Consider the following 15834-nt stretch of genomic DNA (forward strand, 5'->3'; position numbering starts at 1 on the left):
TGTTGTTGCCATGCCATCATTATTGGCAGCCATTTCATCACCCAGCAACATCTAGGTGGCCACTGCTTAGATCAGAATACTATTGAACTCACCTATCAAGGCCATTTTACATTCTTGTAATGGTTCTTTGAGGGCCATCTGATCTCCTGCAGCCCTGTTACATGAAAACTGGCATTGGGCAAAGCAAGGCTGCTGCCTTAAGCAGATTCTGGAAGCTGTGGGGAGCAGCCCTTCTGAGCCCTGCAGTTGTTTCCCTCTGCTGGAAGACAGAGAGGTATAGTATATGCCATACAGACAGAGCTATATGTGCTTCTAAACCACCCTCAGGTATGATGGAAGAAGCCTCAGGCAGCAAAATGTCTTGGGCCAGCCCTGAATGCAGTAAGCCATCTGAATGGCATGCTTTCACTCCTTTAAGGAACTGGTAAATCAGATCCAGGGAACTGGGAAAATGTATGCTTTCTTTGTATGTTATGTTTTGTTTTCTAAGCCCCTCCCCCCCTTCTAACCCCCTGCCTCAGAGAGAGATATTTTCACCTCCCATGGCTGGCACGCGAAAGCCGGCCTTGCCAGTCACAACCAAGAGGCTTTTTCCGCGGCCAGCTGGGATTGTTCTGACAGTTTTGCCTTCTCGTCACATCATCCTGTCATCACCCTCCTCCTCTTCCTTAGATCAGCCTTCCATTTTTCGGCATTAGGGGTCAGGGTCAAGACGTAATGAGGAACATCACAATGGAAGGACACTTTTTACCTCAGCGACAGAGAGGGATCTGGAAGTTACGCTGTGATCCAATGGCCAGCACTGGAGGCAGAAAAACACAGTAGTGGGGGGGGGGGGACGATTCCAGATGCTGATACAAGATCTGTCCACCCAGTTTAAAAACTATGGGAATGTTAATGGTCATACATAAATATGACGCACACTCTTTCTCTTTTTCTACAGTATGATCATCCTTTCCAGACAAACGCACTTCTATCAGTCAAAACTGCTGGATGCTAATTAGGGCATTTGAAACAATGCTACATATGATTTGTGCAATTCTGTCCACTGGCAAGAACTTTCTGCTGATGGATTAGAATTTGCATTTTGCTCATTCTTAAGAGCTATAAAGGGAGGGCACAACTTGGTGCGACACTTGTGCTCAGTGGCTCTTACTTCCAATTCATGTTTTTTAAAAATTGAAAAGCAGCCTTGGAGGCCCAAATCAAGATTGGAGGAAGAGCAAGCAAGCACTGATTGCTTCTTTCCTGTAAAAATGGTACAGGGCTGCCATGCCACGCGCAAGCTGCTTCAATACTGCAGAAGAAAATATATGGGGGCCCTGTATCCTTTTCCCTTGTGGGGAGAAAAACAAAACAGAGAGCACAATTTTGAGCTGGAAAACAATGGAACAGGAACAGGGTTGCCAACTTGAATAAAATACTGTTGGGGAAGTAAGCCCCCCCTCTGAATAATTGATCACAAGACACACACACGCACCATTTGAATGGCAATGTCCATGAACTTGGGGTGGGGCCCTCAAATATTTTATTGGGAGGGTTGAATGGACCTTGGCTGCTAGGAGTTGGCTCCTATGAAGAGGAAAGTGTTCAACAGCCATTAGCTCTTTCTTCCTCATAATTGGCAGTGTGCCAAGAGCTCCTATTGTTTAAACATACACAAATTCACCCTCATAGAACTCCATTTAATTTGGCCCCAGCACTGAAGAATCAGAAGTTCATGGGGTTAGCTGGGGCATCTCCAGTCCTATATGGGAAACTCGAATGAAAATCTAGCTACGCTAATCATGGAAAGAAAGAACCTGTTAGATCAGATCAGTGGCCCATCCAGTCCATCATCCTGATCTCTGGGGCCAACCAGTTGCCTGTGAGAAACCTGCAAGCAGGGTTCGAGAACAAGAGCAATCACCCCTGTGGTGGCAGTAATGCGTCTGCTGGAAACCTATATATTTTTAATCCATATAACTCTGGGGGCAAAGAGGGGGATTATTTTTAAATATGCTTCTTAAGAGAAACAGTTCAGTTCACATCATTGTCAATACAGTCCAGATCGCAAAAGGATGGACTTAGACCTAGGAAACCTGTTCCAGTCACAGTTCTGGCATGGCTTCAACAGCTCGCCTTGGTAAGATCAGTACTTCCCACTATAGGTATAAACCAGAAGTGGTCAACATAGTGTCCTCCAGATGTTGTTGGACTCCAACTTCCATCAGCTCCAGCCAGCATAGCCAATTTTGTCTGGGATGGTGGGAGGTGAAGTCCAAAAATGTCCGGCTCACAGACCAGATGAACAAAGAAATGTAAAGCATTTTCTATTATTGGAGAGCATACTACAGCACTTTGGAAAAAAATTACAAGAAGCTTCTTATACATCCTTAACATGGAGTGAAATTAAAGTAGACTTGAACCAAAACTACATATTCTTTTGCCAATGTTTTCCCAAGCCCTGACAAACACTTCCTATTCTTAGCTCCTTTCCCCCCAGCTGCTCTTAGTCATCCACACTGCCCATATTTCACTATATGCTCAGCTGCCCTCTCTGGCCCTCAGTGATGTCACCATGCAGCTAAATCTGACTGGCTGCATAACATTATGATGTCAACCTCTTCACCATGGAATCCCTGACTGTATGCGATTACCTACGTGACTTGCTCCAGGGATGGAAGAAGCAACAGCTTCAGCAAGAGAAAGCAAAGATGCCAAACAAGCTTTTTAAAAAGGTAAAACATTGCAAAACATTTTCCCCTCCCCTGGAGAAATTTCTACACCACCCAAATTCTATTTTCAGGTAGAAACCAGCACAACTGGACAATATTTGGGCAGAGCTCTACAGAAAACTTCATGCCCATAATCATTAAATTCCTGTTTGGATTTATTTCGTTCCCATCACACTGCCTAACATTAGTTCAACAGCTAGCAGGCATCTCTTAATAGGAAATGTACAGAAAAGCAGAGGGGAGGCATTCAGCTTTAGAAATGAAGGGAAGTGGGCGAGATGGGAAGCAGGCCATTGTTAACACCAACTCCTGGAACAAAATGAGAGACTAGGCAGCTCCATCCCATCCTGAGGGAATGCACAGTAAAACATCTGACTTCATGGAAATATTTCAATTTGCTATTTTTGGAGCAAATATGAATTTGTCAGAATTACTGAATCAAGGGGTTTTTCCCAGCTCTCTCCTGAAATGGGGGTGGGCACAGCTGAGTAGATTGAGGGGAAATGTTTCCCTGTGACAAGAACCATAATTTACATCTTAAGTTGTCAATTTAACCATCTTCTTTATTTGTTCCCAGTTTTCATTCTCTTCATCCAAGTCCTTCAGCAGAACAGCCAGTTCTCTCTGGGGTGGCAAAGTACAGAGAAAATATGGAATAGCAAAATAAATATAATAGTGGGGAGGGAGCACATTTCCTTCCTTTCACTCCTACATGTCACAAATGGCTCAAAATTATTCATCAACTCTCGCCAATGTCAAAACTATTGTTGAGGGGGAGCAACACAAGTCAGCAGCTAGTTAAATATTCACACAGGGAGGTAATATTTAGTATACCATCCTCTCCACGATGGAACACAAAATGTCATTTGATTTTAATTATATCTTAAATCAATTTCCATTTGTCTGCTTTGTTTTCTGCTGGTGCATGTTGTTAAATCTTTTTTTATATATTTCAAAGCACATCAGAATTAACAAGCCTGAAGATCAGGGCTGCCACCAGCAAAGACTAGGGAATAATCCTATGCCCACCTGTGTGACAGGGAGAAATTCACCTGAAACAACATATTCCACTCTTCCAAAAGTGTAAAAGGAGAAGCACAGGAAGCTGGATCTCTCACAAACTCTGATACAACAACTATTGTTAAATTTAAAAGGCCCTTTAACAATTGTAGCAACCTGGCAGGATTTTAAGAAGGGGCTCATTACCCGTGAATTCCCAGGTAAACCCAGGAGTATTTTACCCCCAAACTGTTTAATAGGAAGAAGATTATAAACATATAATCAAGTGCACAGTGATATATATGGACTTCTCATGATATGGCCTCAGCTAAGCTGTTAAAAACTTGGAGAGCAAGATAACAAGTTTGTTGACCAGCATTAGCACAACAGAAGCAAGTTACAGGTCCGTGTGACATCTGCCATTAATCTAGCCCTAGAGACCAAAAGAATAGTTCTCAACCATTTTAAGCAGCAGACTCTGGAGACATAGCTACACATTTGCAAAGCTGAGTTAATTCAAAATATAGTGGGGTTTCAGGATCATAAACTTCCCACTCCTGTCACCATGCATTCTATATAATGCAACACCTGGATAGCTCAGCTGGTTAGAGAGTGGTGCTGATAATGCCGAGGTTGCAGGTTTGATCCCCGTATGAGATAGCTGCATATTGCTGCATTGCAGGGGGTTGGACTAGATAATCCTTAGGGTCCCTTCCATCTCTGATTCTATATAATGTATATGCATGCATGTATTCTTATCTTATATTCTTATGCTCGATCCTTAGTTCTAAAAAATGGGGAGCAAAGATCATATATGCACAAAGGACTCTACATGTAGCCATTACTTCATATTAAAGTTGAGCAATAGCACATTTTTCATGGTCATTTCCTGCAAATGCCAGGGAGGCACTGTCTGCAACTTTGGGGAAGCTGGATACATGGGGAAGTTGGATACATTTCTTACTTCATTTGTTTAAAGAGGACCTTGCCATACTAGATATGGCATACCAGAAGTTTGTTGGGAGAAGAAAATATATGTAGATAACCCATATAGGGTAATTACATGGACTTGGCTGGATCCCTAGATTCAAAGCACAGAGATAAACACACTCTCCAGTAAGAGAGCTTCAGCAGGGCTTAAAAGTTCAGCGACAGTGAAGCCTTAGGAATACAGGCTGCTAGACCCTTTTAATATCCTATTTAGTCTGCTAACAATGCTTCCCCATTTCTACCCCTCTCACAATGTATAGACCACACCGTTAGTAAATTTAAATGCTTTACTTACAACTATCAAAGGTCAGATTCATGTGTTATTCATGCAGCAGCAAGAAGAACACAGGTACAAAATTATTGGGCTAAAAAACACAGAAACGTATTTCTGTGCATGTGGTCTGGACTTGAAGCAGTACCAAGCCCAGACATGTTTCCTGGTCATCGTGACAAGATGAAAGAGAGTGAACAAAGAAACTTCACTTCCTCATTCACCAAAGGTGAGGGGGCACGACCTAACTGAGTCTAGCAATAAAATTCTGTGGTTTTAACCCATTCGTGCATTAACTAGCCCTAAGCTTGCTAGTTATATTTGGCTGCAATTTCCCACAAAGGTTGCATCAGTCTTCCTTTTAACTATTACAAAAATCTGGTCACTGCGAGCCGCCATATTTCCTTTTTTAAAAACCAAGAATTTGCCTAGAAACAATATGGGCCATTATCAATTAAGAACAGTGTCTAACTATTAAAAGGAAGACTAATGCTAACCTCTGCTGCCTTGTATTAATTACAGTAAGCACCCCCTCCCTTTGCAAAAAAAAAAAGGAATTAAAAAAATAAACCCAACCCTTGAAGATCTCACAGACACACAAATCTTCAAGCCTGGCATTCCAAAAATGCAAAACAAAAACAAATCAGGGCTGAAAGCTTCAGGTCAACATTACTTCAACCACATCTAAAATAGGGGGAGGCAAGCAAATGCTTTCCCCCTGTGCAATGAGTTTAGTTTTCTCAACAGGTTTTGAGCTGACTGGCATTCAAACAAAGAACAGGCACTTTAATATGACTGTTTAAAGAAAACAGTGTGTGTGACTGTGACCTCACAATAACCATATAGCTCCTGGCCGGTCACTCTATGTTCCCATGGGCCATTTAGAGTAACGACTTCATTTCCTACAAGCCTCCATTATACATGTGACTAGGTTTAACAATGGTGGCAAGCAGAAATCTCAGGTACACATCTCTCCTCAGCAGGGTCTGGTTACTAAGCTATTACAGAAAATGAGGGTGCAATCTTGGGTGCAATGACAGGGAGAGACCTCTCAAAGGCTTGTTATATACAGTCCATATCGCCCATCCATTTATTTGCCCAGAGTCCAAGATTACCAAGATGTGGAAAGAATTACTACTTCAGGGGAAAAAATCAAGCCATTCTCGAACAGCAGAAAATAACACTTTTCAGGTGTAGGTACATGCAAATCATCATACTTCACTTTCATTGCAAGCTGCTTTGAATTTGAAACAAGGATCACCATGGCTTAGCTTTAAGAAATTTCTCTGGACACCAAGGTTCTTTTCTAGGCAACCCTGAAGGCAGTGTGGGGCAAATGAGTGCATTGCGGAGGGGGGGAGTATTTTACTTTATGGGAAATTGTCCTTTTAATTTGTGACATGGCAGACAGTGACAGCCTCTGCTTAATACAAATGACAGCTGGTTTTAAGAACAAGATCCATTTAAGAATAAGACCCTCTGAAAATGTCATTGAACAAGTTGGGGTGAGTGCTCATATGGAATAGCCCCCCAAAGTCTGCTCACTCAAGACATTTCCCCAACCGAAGGTGAATTCTTCATGATCATAACTGCCCTATAATTGCTTAAAGGTAAAGGGACCCCTGACCATTAGGTCCAGTTGCAGACGGCTCTGGGGTTGCGGCGCTCATCTCGCTTTATTGGCCGAGGGAGCCGGCGTACAGCTTCCGGGTCATGTGGCCAGCATGACTAAACCGCTTCTGGCGAACCAGAGCAGCGCATGGAAGCACCATTTACCTTCCCGCTGGAGCGGTACCTATTTATCTATTTGCACTTTGACGTGCTTTCAAACTGCTAGGTTGGCAGGAGCTGGGACAGAGCAATGGGAGCTCACCCCATCGCAGGGATTTGAACCGCCAACCTTCTGATTGGCAAGCCCTAGGCTCTGTGGTTTAGAAAACCAGTCCCCTATGATAATCTTGTGGAAAAGCTGGTAAAATGTGGACTGAACGAGGTAACTATTAGGTATATTTGTAGCTGGTTGATGGACCAAACTCAAAGAGTGCTTACAAATGCTTCTTTGTCATCCTGGAGGGGTGTGTGACAAGTGGGGTGCCTTCACCTACCTGGTGCTTTTCAAATTAGAATATAAAAGCCCTGCTGAGCGAGATCAAAGACCCATCTAGCCCAGAATCTTGTTCTCACAGTGGCTAACCAGATGCTATGGCAGCACATGAGTGCAACAGTATTTTCTTAACTTACGTGTAATTCAGCTGTGTATCTGCTCTGATACTGGAGGCAGGACACAGCCACCATAGCTAGCAGCCATTGATATCCTCAGTGAATTTGTCGAACCCTCTTTTAAAGCCTCTTTTAAAATTGGTGGCCATCACTACATCTTCCCCACCCAAAAAATGTTTTGGGCTTAAGTTGTGCTGCCTGGGAAGGATGTGATTTGTAGTTCAAAATCTCTAGAGGGCACTAGAGGTTGGTGAGAGCATGTACCATCTGCATCTGTGTACCAACTGCATCTTGCTCACTTTGTGAGATTTGAGAAGACAGCCATATATCAATATAATCTTTTTTGTTTAGTTTTATTGATCAGTTTTTCCTTTTTAAAAAAAAAATGGAATGGAGTGACTAAGCTAGGCCTGGCTTGTGCTATTTGTTGGTTTGAATAAGTGAAGCAAAACAAAAGCTGCCTGTGTTGACCTGATCATTCATCAAACCCTCGGTTCCTGAATTTTTAATTTAGCCTGGAAGGAAGCATAGCCTCTCTCAGTAAATGGATAAGGAGGGCAGGAGAGCAGAGAAATTGGCATAGATAGCCAAGAAATGCAATCAGTGTGCCAACTCCACACCTTAACCCTCTTTGAATTTCTTCATCTTCATAGCCTTTAGCCCAGGCTCCCCCATTAGCCTGGTGCCTTCCAGATATTTTGGATTACAACTCCCATCACTCCTGACTATTGACTATTCTGGCTGAGGCTGTTATGAGTTGGGAGCCCAAAAAGTCTGGAGGGCATCAAGTTGGAGAGAGTTGCTTTAGACTGTGTGTTTTCAAGTCCAGATCCATTCAGTTTTAGGGAGACGGACAGAATTTCACAAACACAAGTCTTAACAAAGGGGGCAGGGACAGAAAGGGAATAAATCTAGCTTAAAGTAAGATTTGTATTTCAAAACTGACTGAAATCAAAAGAGCAAAGAAAGGTGCTCACATAATCCTCAAAATGAAGGAGAACAAACCTGGTTTAGGAGGGGAAAGATGTCTCATCTGATTCAATAGGCATAAATAACAGTACAAAGTAGAATAATGGACTAAAATAGACTAAGGAAATGTTTGAAATTATGTTGCCAAGAAGAAAGTAGAGGGGAGGCGGAATATAGGAACTTGTGCAATTGCCAAAAAGTAACTGAGGGAATTTTAAGTGTTGAAAGCACTGAACAATAACCTGAAAACTATGATCAATATTTCAAAATAAGAAGCAAAGAAACATAAGCATGCGTTTCTTGAGAAATTGAGTACAGGCACTACAGGAGTCAAACACAACTACTCAGTTTCTGTAAGTAGGACCGCAATTCTGATCACATACACACACACACCCCAGGCAAAACTTCCCTGCCATGCCAATGGCAATGGCTCCAACAGCTCCTTTGATAGAGGCGGCCCATCTGACCTTCCCATCCTCAAGATCATGTAAGTTGAACTACAACAGGTGTAGTCAATTGAGCATCATCAAGATATTAATGGACTCCAACTCCTATCAGCCACAATCAAAGAACAAAGGTTGTTGACATGGTTCTACTGTAGCAAATGCTAATCAATTCTCATGAGGACTTTTTTTTTTTGAAAAGTTACTGCACAAAGTGCTTTTATTGTGCTGGTTTACAGTTGTCTTAAACAGGTCTTCACTGGGGCTGTTGATAATAATTTATTTATACACTGCTCTTCTGTGTTTGTACTCCAAGTGCCTACAGCAAGATGCACATAAAAAAATAAAGCAGGAAACACAACAGGTTGTATTAGGATCTTTTAAACAATCAAATCACATGGTAAGCGGAGCCAGTTCAAATGCTCCACAGAACATCTCCATTTGCTATTCCTTAAAAACAATATTAAAACCTCTACTCCCTCCATCTCAGCATATTTCCCTTCCCATTCATAGCCCAATCTGATGCCTCAGGCAGTTCCCAAACATGAAGCACTTCTAAGAATGGAGTGGATGTGTCTGCAATGAAGGATTGTGGGAGGACAGTGCAATTCCACTCTAGCCCATGTTGCTGTCACCGGACAGCAGCAGAACACTAAAAACCCTACTGGTTTCCTCCAGCAGGGTTATCAGTCATGACCAAAGGGATGGCCAACACCAAAAGGCAAGAGCGGAAAGGGAGACGGTGGACTGACTCAGAAGAAAGATCATCAGTAATATCACAGGACGCATAGTCACCTTTTCCCTGGACAATGTGCTGTTGGAACAGAGGAGAAGTGTAGGTCTTCTCTTGGATGCTTTAGGGATTGTTCATCCTCAGTCTCATCTATGAGATACTTACAGTGCTATAAATTGTGAGGTTCCCACTGCTCACCAGAATCCCTGATGAAATATCATTTTTTAAACTACCTTCCCAGGAGTTTAGAAACTGCGTTTTCTGCCAGCCAAGACACTGAGATCCACAGCGTAAGTGGGAAGCAAGATGAATGCCATGAATCTGGAGAATGCATTTCCTTCTCTGCATCACACCTCCGGTTTCTCAGCCTAGGGTGAGTTTCCCAACACAAAGAATCACAAGGATGAGATGCATACCAACCCTTTGAGTCATCTTCACCAGTGACATAAGAAAGGCGATCTCTTGCCCACAGAGCAAGCATGCCATGGAACAGTTCATCTGAAGTCCACAATCATTTACTAGTATGATGGATGATAGTGCCTAACATTGCTCATATAACAGAGAAACCTGTCCAGAGTTCAAGATAGAATATGCTCTGAACTTTGCAAATAGACTAGGATGGTAAAACATCCTCCAAATCTATCTCACATGTAAGACCCAGCAAAGTAACTTCTAAGGAACATGCTGGTTCTACTGGCCATGTAGTCTCTTCCTTCTCAATGTGGGGTTTCCCCCCTCATCTCCTTCCATTGCCGCACACTATGCACCTAAGACAAAATGCATGCTATTTTGTTTTAAGAGAGGGTGCTATATCCTCATAAATTATCAGTCGTAAATTAGAACAACTTTCAGGACCAGACTGAAAGGCTGCAGATCTCCTTCCTCTCTGATATTTACTATTATTATTAATGACAACAAACTGTGCTTATGCTGCACTGTGCAGCCTGGAAGCACTTTGCAGCCATTAATTAGTTTGTCTTGTTTCTCTGGTGACCATCTGGATCACCATCAAATTAAGACATGATTGGAAAACAGCCTCAAAATGTTCAAAATAAATTTGCTCTAGGAAGAATGAATGGAAGTATAAAAGGGGTTTAATTGGAGCTGGTTCATACAAGTGTTCTATGGCCTTCCTCCACCCAACATCCGTGATGATGTTTTGCCACCCCAGGTGGAAAATTATTGGGCTGATGCAGTCAGAGCTCCCCATTTCTCATTTGCTCAGCTCCCCATTTCTCATTTGCAGCCATCTGCTAAACTGGGAGCTGGGACCATTGAGACAATAATGTCACCATCTCATTTAAAACAACAACAACAACAACAAGGAAGTGGTTGTTTGAATCGTCCCTAAGTGATGCACACAAAAAACAGCACCATGGATCAAAATAATTTATATTGCTCTGAAGGGCCTATGTCACCCTGCTTCCATTTACTGTACAGTCCTGGGTTACTAGGAACATTCTTAAGTGCCATTTTCCACAGGAGAATTAAGTCCAAGCTGTTCAAATCACAACCAGAAGGGGAAGACATTGGTCTGCCCTCAACCTCTAACAACAGGGCAAGAAGCAGACAAATGCAGTGGCTGTTTACCAGTTGCGAATTCTTAACAACAAGCAATTTATATTCACTCATCAAGGAAGATGCAAGTGGAGGCAAATATTATGGTCATGTTCATTTGTTTTTTGATTACAAAATGTATGCAAATTAAGAGCAGCCATCAGGCTCCTGGAAAAATGCCAAAGTGGTTATTAGTGTCGTGAAACTGAGGGGAGGTGGCAACAGGGCACTGCATGCCTGCAAGAGAGAAGCAAGCAGCTGCCATCCAAACCCATCTGGAACAGGAAGCCACGGCCAAGCCAAAGGCTCAGGTGGAAGGTAAGCCCTACAGTAACCTGTATTTTTTAAAGGGGGGGAGGGTTCTGAGAAATCTGTTCACTCTGCAGTTAAAAGTGTGATAATTACAGAGTGGCAAGCTTCTCTGTCATTCAGGAGGCAGCATCCCCAGGAAATCTTGCTCTGTAATCAAGGAAAGAGGTGCAATCAGGCCCCTATTCAGGCTGCGTTTAGAAACAGCCCCTGTGGGAGGCAAGAGGCTTTTGAGAGGTCCCTTTGTGAAGCTGGCAGCAATGCTGCCTCCACGGTTCTGCTGCCGCCAGAGGAGTTCGACACAAGCGCTTAACAGAATTTCCATTCAGCTCCACCTGCAAAACCCAAATAATGTCTCTTGGCCAGATGTGCGGCTTGGGAAGTGCATCTCCTTAAAACCGTGCAAACTGGAAACCCCTCTTCTGCGAACTGAACTGGCAGGAGATACAAGACCCCAATGCCTGCTGTGGTTACAGTTTATGTGACAGGCCTACCCAAATTAAAATCATACTATGGAAGGCACTGGGGTTGAATGAGGTGATCTTTGGGGATAGTCCAATTCTGACGGGGATATAGGGGGCCAAACCAGACATCACAAACACATATGTTACATATGCATGGGAATGTATGCGTAAATATAAAACATGGTCAAGTGAAGATAAACCTGTGTTTGCAAACACACACCATCATACACATATGTTCAAATCCAATTTCCCTAACTGTTAATTTCCACATTCTATCCAGTTCCATTATATCCAGTTCCAGAACTATATTGGGAGATAGTGGAATACAGTGAACATTCAGAACTTATTTCCATTTTATTTGCAAACGAATTATTTCTGGAAGCAAAAAACTCGGAAATGAGCACCAAACTTGCACTATCTTCCACTATAGCTCCTGTAGTGGCTTTTATGTCACATTCAACAGATCACTACCATGCACAGTTATAACCCAAAGTTGTTGTTTTTCAAAACTGACTGCACCAGTCTCCAAATGGTCTCTGACTGAACTGGTCACCTGTACATGCAATGCACTTTGCAAAATTTCTCCAAGTATTTATTTAGGAAATTTTACTGTGCACTGAGGTTTACTAACTGGAACTGCTGTTCACATTAATGAATCTGGGATACTGTAAATGGAACTCCACTATCAGCGGGGTTCTGCTAAGTATTTATTTATATATCTTTTCCCCCCATCCACAGAATAATGAGCTTGTTGTGGTTTTGCCATCTGCAGACACAGGTATCAATCAATAGCCAAGTAATGGCCTGAACTCTGTCAAGAGAACTCATTATTTAAAAAGGTACACGTTGCATTTAGCTATTAAAACAGGAGCTATTGATCGGGGCTCATCAGCTCCCAGCAAAAGCCAGTGACCATCTGCAAAAGGAGGCGGAAATCCAAAGGTTGGCAAATGGTGTAAAAACTGGTTAATGGTCCAAAGCGAGGGTTGGATTAATGCTGATGCCACCCTGTTGAAAAGTAAAGCCATTAATAATCATGATGATGATGATAATAGGGAAATCAGAAATATGATTTCTGCACACCAGAATCAAAGAAATTATTTCTTCTAGCACTGAAACAAGCAGGGCAAGGTAACGAGCAGGCAAATTATTAGAAAACAGCCAAAGTCATCTGGATCCGAGTCTTCATCCAGCTAAAGGAAATGGGGATTATTTTACCCGACAGCAACTTACTGGTACGACTCAAGGAGAAATTCATCACTTGGCTTTCATTTCCTCTTGGTCCCTGAATAGCTTTTGTGGCATGTGTTTTCATTTGTCTCTGGGCGAGGGAAGTGTTGAACCCCTTCTTTTACCTTCCTTCTTGCACAGCCTCCGGCAACACCAAAGTGAAGATACACAGTCACAGCTCATAACAAAGTAAGTGTAAGGCTGAGCCTTCATCAGAAATCATGAAGAGGGAGGAAGTCAGAGGTGGGTGGAGAGAAAGAGAACCGTTTCCCAAAACTAATCAAACAACTCAAATACCAAAAACAAACAGAGGCAAAAGGGCACAATCAATTAAATCATTTCCTTAATGTTTGTTTCATACATTGTCAGGTTTCCTATGTTTTTGAGCTCGTTTCAGAACTCCTTGTGCTAAATGTTATGGCATATATAGTGGTGGTGAGTGCTTCCTTCCTCTGAGCGCTTCTATATTAGTGGAAGATTTGAACAGGACAAAAAACAGGGTTGCAGAATTGGTGTGCGCCAAAAGTCCTTCCCCATCTCAGAACACTGAGCCTCGATACTGCATTTGAAGTAACAAAGCCAATGATATTTTGGCATTTTATCCATCTCTCCCACCAGAACCGTTCCATCACCTTCAGCCTGGTCAGATCAATCAGCACGCACACACCTAAGCGTCATTCAAAATACTGCAGATAGGAGAATTTCAACAAAGCACTCGAGCTTTGCCATCTCTGTCCCAATGCCCATATACTTACTTTTTCCATTCTCCCTTGGCCACATAAAGGAGATCTGTGCTGCAACTATTATGGCATATCTCAAATGGAGGAGGTATAGGGGAGTTTCTTTTTCTACTAACTAACCATTTGTCCATATTTCTATTTTTTTAAAGGCAGATGGTAGTTGCAGGCCCTGGTGGGGTGGGTAAGAGTAACGAATTCTACAATTCTGCCAAAAGCACAGAACACAGGAGAATCCTTAATAACCAAGCTGTGAATGTGCAGCAATAAAATGAATACAGATTCAGGTTATAATGCTGGCAGTTCCTATACTATTTTGATTTCTGGTTTAATATGGCTGGCTAACAATGGGATTGCCGTATGTCATTCTGAAGAGCACTAGGTCTTTGGAAATCCTAAAACAGACAGTAATAAATGAGGCCAATGATCACGGGACTGCTATATGGTTACAGCAAAAACCCAGGAGAAGAATGAATGATCTCTTACCTTCAGAACAGAGTTTCCCAATGTATCCAGTGGCTGAGCAATCGCACTGTGGCTCGCCATCCAGGAGAAAGCAAGTTCCACCATTCTCGCAAGGGTTCTCTGTACATAGCCCTTCCATGTCCAGGCGGACTCCCTGGTGGCCCAAGAGTTGGGGTTCTGAATTGCCGTATTTCAGGTCCAAGATAAATCCTTTAAACGGTGGCTCACTCAGGACACTGTCGAGGGTCAAGGCAGCGGGGCGGATGTCTGACGGGACACCTCCCACAAAGAGGTCGCTGACAATATTCATGTACTGGCGCTGAGGGCGCACTTCGCCAGGTTTGGCTTCCCCGTCCAGCACAAGAACAGTCCGGAGGTGGTTGCGGCTAACCATCAAGAAGTGCAGGTTGCTGTCATTGACCTGCTTATCCGTGACAACTGTGGCCTCAGCACAGTCCACGCTGAACCGGAGCTGAATGCGCCCATCCACCAGGGACAAACAGAGGAAGTCACAGACACCGCCATCGTCAAAGTAGAGAAGCAGCCCAGCTGAGACGTTGGTCTTCAGCTGGAAGCTGAGGTCGCTCCTTGTGCTTGCATCCCAGCGGAGGTAACGGGCCCACTGGCTGGGGAGCCCCATGAACTCTAGTCCAAGACAGAGGCTGAGCAAGGAGCCCAGCACCAAGCTCAGCTTCAGGGTGAAAGAGGCAGAGCGGAAGGTAAAGCCCATTTTTGAAAGAAGCTTTCTTTTTTTCTCCCTTACGAGAAAAACAAAATTAAAGCCACTCACACCAGAGAGGATGGCTCTGGTAATAGGCACTACAGCCGTTTAACTCCACAAGAGAGGAAACACTTGACTGGAGAGGCAAGTTCTCCTTGCCAAGGAAAGATCTCAGCTATCCCTTAGGATCCAGAGGCCTTTATCCTAGAAGGAGAGGAAATGGTGCGAGGGATTCAGAAGGCGGGTGGGTTTTGTTTTCAACGGTTGAAGTTTCCTGCTGTGGCCTTGCGTTACTGACCCCAGCTGTCTTCAGTGAAGGGTGGAGGGAGAGTCAATGGCCTGTCTCCAAACTGTGTTTTCTTAGAAGCAATGGGGATGGCAGCAAAGCATGGCAGATAGTGAACTCATCAAACATGGGATGCCTTGGACAGAAAAACCAAAGTCAATCTTCATTGTGTACCGAAGATGATCCAGCCCCTAATTCTTCGCTTCTTGGCAATCAGGCCCTAGGGAGACAATGGAAGAAAAGAGTAAAAGGGTTAATTCCACTCATCTTGTCTGTAACAGGCCAAAACAAACCTATTTGCAGTGGTACCTCAGTTTACAAACTTAATCCATTCCAGAAGTCAATTCTTAAACGGAAACCATTCTTAAACCAAGGCACGCTTTCCCTAATGAGGCCTCCTGCCACCAGTGCCCTTCCACCGTTCAGATTCCATTCTTAGACCGAGGTAAAGTTCTCAAACCAGGACACTATTTCTGGTTTTGCGGAGTTTGTAAACCAAATCGTTCTTAAACAGGACTGTTCTTAAACCGAGGTACCACTGTATTCACATTCAGCCACTAATATAATAATACTAATATATAGCCCACTCTTCAACTAAAAATACTCAGAGCAGCATGCAACACAATAAAACCATATATTATAAATAAAAAGTACAGCTACAACTGACCATATTTTTTAAAAAGCAGTAAAAGGGGGGGGGAATACAACAATTAACACTTTTTT

The 15834-nt window shown here is 43.1% G+C and overlaps 1 protein-coding gene and 1 long non-coding RNA gene across 27 annotated transcripts in view; one reads left to right on the top strand and one right to left on the bottom strand.

Annotated features, from left to right (window-relative positions):
• The window catches only part of NRXN3 (neurexin 3), a 1270857-nt gene that overhangs the window by 1168582 nt on the left and 86441 nt on the right, over positions 1 to 15834 (bottom strand). For all 26 annotated transcript variants that reach the window (XM_081172108.1, XM_081172127.1, XM_081172102.1 and 23 more), the window contains exon 2: positions 14126 to 15331. In XM_081172108.1, the coding sequence (XP_081028234.1) occupies positions 14126 to 14834 (709 nt within the window). In that variant the 5' untranslated portion in view covers positions 14835 to 15331. The remainder of the gene's footprint in view (positions 1 to 14125; positions 15332 to 15834) is intronic.
• Positions 153 to 3439, top strand: LOC308575875. The gene is made up of 3 exons (XR_014002958.1): positions 153 to 274; positions 2551 to 2720; positions 3295 to 3439. It is a non-coding gene; the product is annotated as an uncharacterized lncRNA (long non-coding RNA).

This window comes from Podarcis bocagei, assembly GCF_964188305.1.
Source record: "Podarcis bocagei genome assembly, chromosome: 1".
Classification (NCBI taxonomy): Eukaryota; Metazoa; Chordata; class Lepidosauria; order Squamata; family Lacertidae; genus Podarcis; species Podarcis bocagei.